We start from the raw sequence: 12,860 nt of genomic DNA on the forward strand, positions 1-12,860 counted from the left end.
TAAAGATGTGTTGGAGACCACCACCACCACCATAGCTCTCCAAATCCGAGATGGCCGGTGCCGATGCCGGCCGGCGCCGGGTGGGTCCGCTCCGGAGGCGAGACATGTCTTTCGCCGAGGCAGACCTCGAGGGGGTCCCGTGGGTATGAGTCTAGCTCCCAAAGCTATGAAGATTCAACGCTCGGAGCAAAACGCTTTTCGTTCTAAGTGATAAAAGTACTAGGATAAGTACCTGAGGGTGAGGTTTGCTTTTGTTTCTTTGCATCGCAGCCGTGCTTGGTTTTCCGAGTTGCTTTTCCGGGTAGATGTTGAGGTCTCATCGCATCCAATGGCGTCATTTATGCTCGAGACACCTATAAACCAGACTAGAGTTCCCTTTCACGTTGGCTATTCAGTTTGCTTCTGGGTTTCAGTGGCTCAGTCAAGAGAGTACGTATGACCCGGGTCGCCGTCGAGGGGATGCCGCCTTGGTAGTCCGCGGAATCAGGTTCTGCATGTGGGAATCTCACAGTTGTGTGATGTTATTGAATCTGCACCACCGGGCTCGAGGACAGAAGCCATCAACGATTTAGGGGTCAAATTCCTTGCCAGTTGACCGCATCTCAGGCAAAACAGAACATCAACAGGAAAATCAACGTGGCTTGCTGGTGATCATTCGAGAGGCCGAATCGGGAATTTCTTGACAAAATGGCACCGTTATCGCACAAGTGAAGCATTCTAAGGTAGGTATAATGGAGGGGAAATGGCGAGACTTCTTTGCGTCTGGAACTACATCCACCCATCTACCCAAATACCCAAATACCCAAACCCATATCCATATTCATAGTTTGGATATTTCCAAGCCCAGTTCGACTTAATTCCACGACGGAATCACATGAATGTCGGATATCTATTGCCAGCTGGCGAGCCGAGGATGTCTTTGGATTCTTCCATCATCTCATCGTCGTCGAGTTCCTACACAAAGACGAGATCTAGCACGCTACACGCATCGCACCGGGCACTTCTCCGTAGGCTCAATGCTGACTTGTTTCACTCCTCAGATCGAGGATTTTCCAGAGTGAATTTCACGAACGCTCACACTGTTCTGGAAATGAATTTGCGTCCACTCTGGCTAGAGAAGAAAATCCGAGCCGGCGTTCGGGGATACATGAGGCAATGCGGCAAAAGCTGGTCACCTAGCGATATTGTGTTACACAAAACTTCAAAAAAGAGAGCGATGATTTGGCAATATGTTCCATTCAAATATGTGTCGTCGAAATTAAATATCTACAAGATACAGTGCCTCACCTGGCATGCCGCTCTCACCACTCCAGAACAATGCTGTCCCAGATGAAGCCCCTCCACGTCGTGTTCCTCGTCAGCTGGAACGTCACCTCGTTATCACCCTTCTTCAGCAACGCGCCCGGAACCGGGAACTCAAAGTACCGCCACTCGCCGCCCATCGTCGCGCTGCGGTAGACCGACGGGTCGTTCAGCAGGCCCGAGGTCGAGTCCACGCCGACGGCGCCGCTGGTCAGGTTCCCGACCTGCTGGCCGTTGGCCAACACCACGCTGCTCGCGCCGGTCGAGTACCCGCCCAGCGAGACGATCAGATTCGCCGTCTCGGGCGCCGGGTCGGGCACGGCGTCGACGGCGAAGCGGATGGTGTAGTTGCCCTGGTGCGTCTGGCCGTAGCACCACTCGCTCTCGTCGGACTCGCCGACGACGAAGTCGATGTTGGCGGGGCACGAGGCGATGATGGCGTGGCCGAAGAAGGGGTCGCCGCCGTGAGTGAAGCCCAGCGACGTGCGGTCGAAGTCGCCGACCTGGAAGAGGCGCTTGCGCTTCGAGACGGCCCAGTTCAGGGTCCCCAGGTCCGTCGTCTTCTTGTCGGTGACGTTGACGTCGTTGAAGATGATGTGCGTCGTCACGTCCTTGAGCTCGCCGCCGGCGGACCACGCCTGCAGGGCGTAGCCCGCCTCGGCGACGCGGACGTGCGGGATCTCGAAGGCGCCCGAGGCGTCGGCGTAGGCCGTGTAGTAGTAGTCGGAGCCCATGTCGATGGCCGTCTTGTTGGGGTGGTTGTCGCCGAGGAAGACGGCGGCGCCGGCGGCGGGGCGGCCGTCGGAGAGGAGGAGCTTGCCCTTGATGGTGCCGCGGGCGTGGTAGGCGGCGTCGTCGAGCCAGGGGTAGGGCCAGGCGGCGAACTCGGAGGCGGCGCGGACCTCGGCATCGGACCGGGAGCCGTCGTTGAGGTACCACAGCCAGGGACCCCACATCTTGCCGACGGGGAAGACGTCGACGGCGGAGACCTGGAAGTGGGTGCCGTGGATCATGTTGAGCTGGACGGCGTCGCCGGTGGCGCTCTCGCGGTGGACCATGAGCTCCTGCTTGAGGTGGTTGCCGTTGTAGTAGTCCTTGCCGGCGTTGATGTACCAGCTGCCGACCTCGTCGCCGTAGACGCCGTAGTACTTCTGGGTGCGGATGAAGTCGGAGAAGTCGTACTTTGTGATGTACGACTTGCCGTCGGGCGCGAGCCAGGTCTCGTCCTGGACCTTGTTCTCGGGGAGGTAGTCGCTGAGAGTCGGGAGCTCCTTGTCGTGGAGGTCCGTCTTGCCTTTGGGGAAGGTGGTGTTGTCGAGGCGCCAGAGGGTGCGGAACTCGCCGAGTGTGGGCAGGTCGCGGTTGACGAAGTACTGGTAGGCGCCGGCGAGGCCCTGGAAGATGACCCAGTGGAAGTCGCCGTCGTTTGCGGTGAACTTGACGTCGATGAAGGGAGTGCCGTCGTGCGTGCCCTTGTGGGCTATGCTGGCGGACGACCAGGCGATGTCGTTTGCTGCGCCGTCTGGGATTTTTGTTAGTTTTGGCTCCTGGGAGTGGATAAGAGGGCGATGGACGTACTGTAGCTCACGTAGTGACCGACGGCGTTTCCGACCAGATCGCGGTCCTTGTAGTACAGCTTCACGCCGTACTTGAGGCCCTGCGTCATGTTCCAGACGTCATTGCCGATGATCCACGTCTGGTTGTTGACCTGCTTGAGGAAGGGCTCCGCCTTGGCCGGCGCGGCGAGCGCGTTGGAGGCGAGAGCCGTGAGGGCCGTGGCGAAGAATGCGGACCTCATCTTGTTGGCGAGGGAGTCGTCGACACTCAAGAACTGGGCACATCAACCATGACGGGCAGGCCTGGACGGTAGATAAATATTTCAGTCATTGATCTCGCGACTCAAGACCCCGAGGCTCCTACCCCGACCTCGACCCCAGATTACCCCAAATCAAGCATTGAGCCGCGTACCCGGCATTTTGGTGCCGTTCGCCTTGCTTCTCCTCACTTGACCCCTCGTGATTGACTCGAAGACGGGGGAAAAGGCAAGTGAGTAGGTAATTGGCGAGTAGCTGTTAGCTGAATTGGGCGCTGGAGGACGTCAGCGGTCAACGGCGACGCAGAAAGCAGGGTATTGCCCCGTTCTCCGCACTGGAGATGGAGCGAACGGCGGGCGGTGATGGGTGGAAAATACGACGGGTGCCTTCGTTTGCTTTCAGGCCTCGGGGGATTGGGAGATTGGAGAGGGCATCTAGCTTTTCGAGATCGCCAAGCCAACAGGTCTACCCCGACATGGATTACCCCGACTTCGGGGTACCAAGTGCCGAGGGATGGGTGAAAGAGTGATGCCTGAGCCGCCGTTCGACCTGCCGATTTGGGTTGAGTGGTGCTTGAGAAGCTTCCGGTCTGCCGGAGCATATAAAATACATGGAATCCGGAAACAATGGTCCTGAGCCACGGATTTGAAGCACTTGTAATCTTAGAGATCAGAGACAAGAAATGGAAGGGGTGATTGTCATGCGGATGAACGCTGTCACGTCAGTGTACATACATAGTAGGTGTTGGCAAGTCATTGGGAGATGGATTCTCTGCTATTTAGACTTGTTTGGGACGTTTCTTCCAGACTTGCTATTTTTTGTTTCGCTTGGCAGTATGAGCAACCAACTGTCGAGAATGAACGAGTCCTGCGTTTTACTCAAAGCCAAGAGACTTTCTCTCCTTGTCGGAAAATACTTATCACATCGGGTTTCTCGAGGCATCCAAGGGCAGAATGAATAACGAGTACTTCACAGAATGGAGAACATCATTGCAAACCCCAAAACAAAAAGATAGGCGCGATGATAAGGAAGGAAACGCATCTGCCAGATAGGAAAATACCAACCTCATTATGCAGTGTGTTGAACCTAGGTAGGTGGATTGGGTAATTCCAGCCCGGATGGACGGGATTCCATCCATGCAGCCTGCGGGAAGAAATCACCAGCCACAGTGTCATACTACACCAGCCACAAAGACTTCGTCGGGTGCGCCCCGACCAGTTTTGTGGGCCCGTTCCTTCCATCGTCCTCATTTTCATCATTGCAGAAGAATTATTCCTTGAAGGAAAAAAATGCATGAAAGACCAACGCTTCGGGATGTCGACTTCCGACAGAACGTCTTCCGAGACCTTTGTGGCCGACCGTTTTCGACCTCCCACGACGTCAAATTCAGCGCAACGCTCGCTGATGGCCTCTCCGGAATCGACGTTGTCTCAAGCCCAGAAATATGGCGCCGCCGCACTAACACCAACACCAGTGGCAACCGAGCTGATCATCTCAGACCCTTCAACAACGCACAGAGGACCCTTCAGCCTGGCTCCTTCCCCATCCGTGTCTCACGGAGCCATAGCTTGATCAGACGGACGGCAAAAACATGAGGCTCGAAGGCGCCAGAACGATGACATTTGGTCATCCGCCAGTGACCAGCCCGTCTGATGGATCCCACCGACGAGGCCCGGCGCCCGGGCTGTCAAAGGAACCAAAGACACGGCCGACTGCCCACCCGATGCGGCTCCCGTTCTTCGCCATGAACTGGCTCTGGGCCCTTCCCGAGATGCGATTTGCAAATACTGAGCCGCGGAGAAGCTATTCAGACTACGGCTTGCCCAGTGCCACACGCGGAGTCATCCGATGAATAAAGACAAAAAGAGAGTTGCGTTTTAGCGCAAGTTAGGATGGTCCCTGCAGGGGGATAACAACACCGGCGCCCTCCGCTGCCCGACTGGACTGAGGGGGCCATCGCAACCGATCGGACGCGAGGACGCGAACAGGTCTGAGCGACCGATCCAATCGCATGGAATATATTCGAATTTTACATCTCGACCTGCATAACAAATGCCTCAATTGATGAGCAGCGGACGGGGACCAGGGCGGCGCCAACGATGCCGCAATAAAGACATTGAGAGAAGGAAATTGCAGACATCGTTAGCCTCAACGTCAAAAGGACGATCCGTTGTCTCTTCCTCCTATTTTGGCCCCCATCCGATGGTACCCGTCCGGCGGATATGACCCTAAAATCAGCATTTACGCAGGTATATTCCGTATGACGTTAATCCTCCATCATCGACTGACTCGCGGCCAGGTAACCTCCAACGTCCAGCGCAAGCCCTATCCCAGTTGGAATGCACCAGATTGGCCAACACCATCGCCGGCTCAACTCCCGTTCAACATCAGATGCGTCCCCAGAAACTCCACTGGCGTTCGAGACGCGGCCGTTTTGCAGGTCTTGTGTGGAACGGCGCCTCGTTGCCGGTGCTGATGATCCCCCCTGGTTCTTGACCCCCAAATCTGAGGTCTGTGCCAAAGCTCGTTTGGCTCGTTTGGCTCGTCTGGCGGCGTCGCCCAACGAGGGAGCCCGCATTGTCCACCCACGTTGAGCTTGGCATTCCTCTTCTTGTTGCACGTGTGGGCGGCGCGCCCCTTTCAGACCCTACCCGTCCGAATCCCCCGTGCTCGTCGAGTCGTGGACGTGTGCCGAATCGATTTATCCTATCCTGTCAGCCTGAAGAATCCCTGGGCATTGACCCGTGCAAGTGGTTCTCGCTTCCGGCTCGCTTCACCCAATTGTTCAATCAGGAGAAGTTCATTCTTCCAGACGTAACGTTTCCTTATCGAGAGGCCCGCTTGACGCCATCAATTCCACGGCGACAACCACCCGACTGCACGCTGCATATTGCACGCACTACGCACTACACTGCAGTGCCGATCACTAGTTGACGCGCCTTGGAGCGAGCAGCCGGTATTAAACTCTAAACCCACGCTTGAGCTTTTCAGGGGGGAGACGCTGGACAAGGGCGACAGGGCTAGAGCCTAACAGTCTTGGGCTCGTTTTCCTTCTTTGCTTCAAGCCTGAGTGAGCAAGATCGACATCCATTTGATGGAGATACCCGCCCTCGCGCGTCCATCTTCAACATTGGGGGCATGTCATCGACCATCGCTTCTGAATCTGCCGCCTTCTTCCTTCGCCTATAATCCATCTGTCTGCCCAACCCAACCCCAACCCCCACGCCCCGTCAAACGTCACGCTCGTCCCGGTGCCTGGATTCTGGAAACCTCGTCTAGCTAGCTGCTGGCATCTTGCGCGACCAACGCTTTCCCTTCTCCGCGAATCACTTGTGCCAATCGCTATCCGTACAGCCTACGAGATACCCGTTCCCGCCGATCGAAAAACAGTTCCACATCCCCGCCCGCAGCTCGCCGTCTGTCTCTGTCTCTGCCCGCGTTCAGAGACAGGCTCTCGCTGGCAGACGTCGACCCAATGCGCCATGGACCTCGATGAAGACGCCAAGCCCAACCTGATGACATTGGACATGAGTGCAAACGCGAGCGTCAGGAGCGAATCTGTCAACCCGTACGACCCCATCGTACCACAGGGCCAGGCTGGGCCGAAGCCACCCATCAAGCGCAGAGCCCCAATCGCCTGCCGAAGGTTTGTCGCCATCACGACTCCGCCGCGTCTGCGAGGACACGAGAGCTGAAATGCTGCACAGATGTCGGCGAATGAGAAGCAAATGCATTCATGACAAGGCACAACCGCCGTGCAAGTCCTGCGCCGAAGCAGGCTTGGGGGCGGGTGACTGGTACCTAGATTGCCGATCGACGATCCTAGTTCAGCCTTGCAGCTAACCGGACGTAGTGTTTTTCCTCAGCGTGGCCAGCCGGACAACGACCGTGAATATCGGCACCCGCGCATGAGGGCCGAAAAGGCCGCCAAACGAGAATCCGACAAGGCACGACGCAATGCCTCCGACTCCGTACCCCGAGGCCCAGGTGCCGCTGCACTCCGGAAACCTGCCGACGAGTGGGACCTTCTCCCGCCACTTCCGGAAATCATCGATGCCGTCCACGTCTTCACGCGCAAGTACTTCCAGCTTGGCTTCATACCGAAGGAGCTGCTGCCTCAACAGCTGCACCGCGATCATCGTTCCGTCAGCGTCTTCCTTGTTCTTGGCATTCTCAGCGTCTCGGCTCGATTCTCGCCTGCCTTGACCGAGAGGTACGGTGGAGAGATCAAGGCTGTGGATTACTTTATGGAACGGGCCAGTAACCTAGCACTGAGCGAACTTTACCAGGAACCTACGCTGGAACGATGCCAGGCGTTCTATCTACTTAGTTTGGCTCAGCAGGGCAGCGGTTGGAGCCACCGTAGCTACGTGCGTTTTCTGGCAAGAGATGTAGTTGCACAGCTGACCTTTAGCAGATCAACATTGGCATCGCCACAAGAATGGCTGTACTGATGCACCTACACCGAGAGGAGTTCTACAAGATGAAGAATCCCACGAGGGAGATGATTATCAGAGCTGAATCTGCTAGGAGAACTTTGGTAAGCAAGTCGTGAACACCGGATGAGTGAAAACGCTAACGCCTTACAGTGGATGTTGCACAGTTCGTATTTATCGACTATCGCATGTTGGCCCTATTACTGACACCGTGACAGGCCAAGACAATCTTCATTGCGGTGCTCTGTCTCCCGTCTCGCTTGCCGCTAACGACATTACCGCCCTCCTCCCCAGTAACGAGGATGATTTCGCCAACGGTCGCGAGCCCTTTTCACGCGCGGCACTCGAAGACACGCCACCAGCGCGTGACAACCCGGCCTTGATCCATCAGCCGTCGCGATCTCTCTTCGCGAGCTTGATCCAAGCGCACTACTACTGGGGCAAGGTGGCGCGACGGGCGATGGCTACCATGAAAAGTGCCAACCCCTGGGACCCGACGAGCGAGTACGCAATTATGGCCAATCAGCTCAAGAATTGGGAACAGAAGCTGCCGTCGGATCATCGCTGGAGTATGGTTCTGCTCAAAGGGCACAAGACGGTTGGCGAGGATTTGGTGGGTTTTGCATCGGGAAATGCATGGTTCCTCGCTAACGGCTTAGGCCTACTTGGGAGTTACGATGATCACGAAACTCTGCAACATCGTCTTGAGGAGAGCATACTTGGACAAGTAGGTGACAGAATCTCGTGACACGTATCGCACACGTACTGACCAAATAGTATCATCAAAACCGGCGAGAAGGACCCTCAACGCCGAGCCTTCTTCTCCTCCATGTCAGACGACTTGTTCCGCAACGTACGAGAACTTTACGAGCAAGTCGATGCGCAGTTCAGCGTTAGGTCTTCCGAAGAAGGCGTGGGCGCTCAGATGGCGTCATTTTGCGTCTACAGTTGCGGTCTATTCTCGACTTACTTGGTCAAGTACAAGAATAGTAAGTTGCCGGGCCGGCTGCGTGTTACAGCACACATTCTGACGATACTAGTTTGCTCCGACAAGTCCATTGTAGCACAAGCACCCAACATGCTTCAGCGTTGCATGTCCATCCTTATCGAATCCAAACAAACATGGCCGCTAGCATCCAGATGGCTCGAATCTCTCGAGCGCTTTTCGCGTGACCCTAAGGCTGCTGCATACAGCCTTGAGGGCAGCATGGCTGATGGCGTATGTCTCTGTGTTATCTCGAACCTGAGCAATAACTGACTCGTGTTTAGAACGATCGTACCCTCCGGCCCTTGCATCCGTCGCCATCGACCTTCACCAAACCTCGTGCGGAAACTCCAAAGTACCAGCTTCCTGGCCCTCCACCAACGCCTCTAAACGAGAAGAAGCCGCCTCCTCTCCGCCACGCAAGTACCAGCAGCAGCACGTCCATTATTCTTCCTCCCCCGAGTCCATCTCCCAGCATCCAGCAGCAGCAGCATCAACAGCAACAGCATAATGCTTCTTTCCCGTTGCCGCCTCTGAACACGTCGCAGCAACCTCAGATGCATCAACAACACCACCTACAACCCCAACAGCACATGTCCCCCCAGCAAACCCCACAGCCGATGCACCAATTCCAACATCAGCACCAACCACCCCCGCTACAACAACGGAATCAGCCACAGCACCAATCTCTGCCACAGATGCAACCGATGCCTCCGGAGTTGCAGCAACACTTCTCCCCGACAATGTACACCACCCAGGCACCGCCGCCGTACAGCCCCAACAATGGCATGGGAATGCTCGTTCAGGCGGCCGCCTTCGACACCAACCCCATCGGCTCGCCCACGAACCCGTACGACCCGGCCGCTGTGGCAGCCGCCGCGGCGTTCTACTCCTCCCCGGGGTCCACCTCTATTACCCTGGGCCCCGGAACCGACGGTTTCGAGTGCGAGCTGCAAAGCTGGTTCGACGGCACGGCCCCGGTGCAGGCGAACAGCTGGATCGTCAACGGCGCCGCGGGGCTGGGCTGGTTCGGATCAAACTAAGTCCCATTTCGGGGGCCGTCTATATACCCTAACGTTTACAATACTAAATTAATATAAGAAAGATAAAGAGGAGGTCCTTCAGCAAGGAAAATAAGATTATTAGATCTACGAACGGATGGCGTCTTCAGACTGGGTTCCGCAACGACATGGCTATAGAGACAGGGTTATCTAGAGTTCGGAGCGGCGCGGGTTTCGGAAGCGAAAGCGAGATAGCGTCCTGGGCTTTTCACCCGGCCGTTTCCGAGGGCGTTTCGACCTTTTTTTGTTTTCTTTTATAGACGCAGGCGACAGGATACGTCGTGTAAGCCTGGGTCTTAGAGACGAGATACCAAAGTGAAATTCAGAGCCTTTCTTTCCATTTGTTTTTATGTCTGTCTCAGAGCCTCCCTCAAGTCTCGTATTGCACTGCAGGAGGCTGCGTCTTGAACATCGGCCTTTTGCATGCCTGAAATCAGGGCTTCTCGACGCTTGGGTTGCGTTCACTCCAGGGCGAATGTCGGGTTGCGCCTCCGCGTAGTACAACTTTTCATTCCTTTCAGGTAAGCGAGAGTAGTATTCCGAAGCCCCATCCACACATGTATTCGTCCCAGCAGGTATGGAGGGTCTATTTAAGCACCACTGAATCGGCTACGATGATCTCATGACACAGGTACGTGTTACGGTGGCGTTCCTCTTTCGCGAGAGATCTAGCGCTAGAGAAGATGCTGCGCAGTAGGGGCTAAGGTCAAGATGTGAGCAAGTGTGTTGTTATTTCTAAGCTAACTATGTTAGGCATTTTGTAGATAGGAAAATGAAAATGAATAAAATGAAAATGCAGGCATCCCAGGATAGGTACGTATATCCAGATCCCCAGATCTTCCGACCTCCGAAGTCACCTGATCACCCAGCGCTGCCTGGTTGTGTTCGCTTGACCGGTTGACTTTGGTGAGAAGGTTGTACAGTGAGTCTAACGGCTTGACGACGCCTCCCTCGGGGTTCTGTCGTAACCAGTTGTGAATACTCGGTTGGAGATGCCGAACGGCGACGGTGGATCGTGAGGTATTTGAGCTCGCAGGGAATGGGAGAAAGTGTAGACTTTGCTGCTGCGCAGGTGGTGAAGAATATCGAGGTTCCCACCTCTCCACCGACGGTTATGGCGCTCGTGCTCTTCCGTAGCCCTCATAATAAAGGCCATGAGAGATCTGAGGATCATTCCAGGGACTGGGAGTGGCCGGCTTTTATAAGAAAGTGGCGGATACAGGTCCCGGGCCCCGGCAGGGCTTTTGGCGTTGGTGTTGGACGGTACGCGTTGAGAAAAGGTGTGCGGTATAAGAGGCCAGATGGGATTCGGGATCCCGTTTTCCGGTAAAGAAGACGAGTCCGGCGTCAAAGAGGATCTCAAATTAAAGGCGCAGATGAAATGTTTGAAGTTTGAGGTGTTGACCAAGCCGGTTGATGCCCAGAAGTCCAACGTGTTCTCATGGACTCTGCAGGATCGCGAATCGTTTCGTCTCTCGTCATTCGCTCTCTCTGTGTACTTGTTGTTGTTTCCTGCTCTTATTCGCTGTCACGTCGGTGTTGGGGACGTAAACGTGTGGTGTGCCATCTTGGATTCAGAATCGGTATTTCGGAGGGCGATAGCATCGATCATTATTTGAGACAGACCTAATGTGGAAATTGACAGGTTGAGGACCATGGCGCAGTCTAGGTGAAAGAAAGCCACTATATATGCAGAATCACCGTCAATTATGCAGCTTTTCTCGACAATGAGACGGCGAAACTCGGATCCACGTCGTTTGTTAAATTCGGTTGGTAGGTGTGGCTGCGGAACGTATATAAGCAGCTGAGTGCTACTGACTTGAAACGACACCAATTTGATCCTCGCGATGAGTGATTACGGAAAGATGAGTGGGCTCGAGAGGGCTCGAAATAGCTTCGTCGTCTGACTCTGTGGGATGAGGCTCTCTGATCCAGCGCACAGGAGTCAAGCGACGTTCACTGTCTGCCATTACAAACACAACTTATACAGGGTCTTTGGAAGCATAGTGCATGAATATACGACTGAGAATGGAGAACCGGGACGAAACGACAACAACATCGCATCTCTGCTGATTCATGAGTTCCCAGTGTTGTCGGGACTAGACACAGTTATCAAACACGGCACATTCAAAGAAATGCAACACCACCAGCCAAGACTCCCGTAGGTGTAAAGCTTGGATCGAGCGGTATCACAACACACGCCGCGCCCTAATTTATATCACGGCCCCGTTCGTTGGAAGTACAGGATAAGATGTAGTGTAGCGATGTAGGGGCTATGCGCTACAAGCTCTTGCAGAACACAATTGAGGTACCCATATAAATGGAAGTGAGCACTATCATTGAACAGGACGGCGAACCACGCTAGATCCTCTTAGGTTTGTTTGTGCTTTTGATCTGTCTTCATGTGATAGTCTGCTACGCACTCCCACGGACGGTCTAGAAAGTGTTTGAAGCGGGGGAAGCTACCAAGCATACAACTTGCTTCCGTCTTCATCCTCCTCTGTCATCCGCGGTTGATTCTCCTTCGCGTGGAGCTTATTCACATCGGAGCAGAATGCGACCGTATGGCGGCAGGGCCATGTGGTGACAGTAGACTATCGTGTTCACAATCCACATAGACATTGGGAGAATCAATGGCTTGGAGTTCTTGGGGCTTACAACGAATGGTTGTCCTTGGTGTTTTCAAGCGATCTCTGTGCTCTACTTAAATACCACAATCTTTGAAGAGCAGTAACAGAGTCGATGCAATACCTGAGGGGCCTGACTTTGTGCCATAGGACTTGGGAAACTGAACTTCCTTGAATGCTTGGACCTACGCACGCTTCTGGTAGTTTCTCTATGGCCGCAGCCTTTTTGCGTTCGCGTCTTCTCTCTCGATGCTATGTCTTCTCCACAATTACGTGAGTCGAGACAGAATCAGCCAAAGTTCTTAAAGGCAACGGTCGTATCATGCATGATTTCCCTGGGGTCTCATCTCTAGCCATCCTCGTTTGATGTTTATTCACTTTCTCCATTGAACATTGCTATCTAAGACCTCGTTGCCGTTGATCTTGCTGATATGCGATCTCATGTGCCCTCATGGTTTAGGGTTCCCACAGAGGAAACATCTCTGAGAGGGCCCAAAGTCTCGCAGAGCAGACTGCCAGACGACATTGGTTGATACGAAGCAAGGCATAGTGTTGTTGGCGCCAGATCTTTATAGGACCCGACGTTCTAGATGTCACAATGCTCAACTGTCAGAATTTGCTGGACCAAGATCCTG

General features: G+C 54.6%; 2 protein-coding genes across 2 annotated transcripts; one reads left to right on the plus strand and one right to left on the minus strand.

Annotated features, from left to right (window-relative positions):
* Positions 1-1,301: 1,301 nt before the first annotated feature.
* On the minus strand, positions 1,302-3,100 carry CkaCkLH20_03105 (rhamnogalacturonate lyase; the record flags this gene model as incomplete). The annotated part of the gene is made up of 2 exons (XM_038885824.1): positions 1,302-2,824; positions 2,881-3,100. 2 exons carry the CDS (start codon positions 3,098-3,100, stop codon positions 1,302-1,304), a joined length of 1,743 nt encoding a protein of 580 aa, XP_038749023.1.
* A 3,498-nt stretch (positions 3,101-6,598) lies between these two features.
* On the plus strand, positions 6,599-9,580 carry CkaCkLH20_03106 (uncharacterized protein; the record flags this gene model as incomplete). The annotated part of the gene is made up of 9 exons (XM_038885825.1): positions 6,599-6,762; positions 6,970-7,486; positions 7,534-7,656; positions 7,706-7,718; positions 7,771-8,165; positions 8,212-8,279; positions 8,330-8,541; positions 8,593-8,771; positions 8,822-9,580. 9 exons carry the CDS (start codon positions 6,599-6,601, stop codon positions 9,578-9,580), a joined length of 2,430 nt encoding a protein of 809 aa, XP_038749024.1.
* Positions 9,581-12,860: the final 3,280 nt, after the last annotated feature.

This window comes from Colletotrichum karsti, assembly GCF_011947395.1.
Source record: "Colletotrichum karsti strain CkLH20 chromosome Unknown Scaffold7, whole genome shotgun sequence".
NCBI lineage: Eukaryota > Fungi > Ascomycota > Sordariomycetes > Glomerellales > Glomerellaceae > Colletotrichum > Colletotrichum karsti.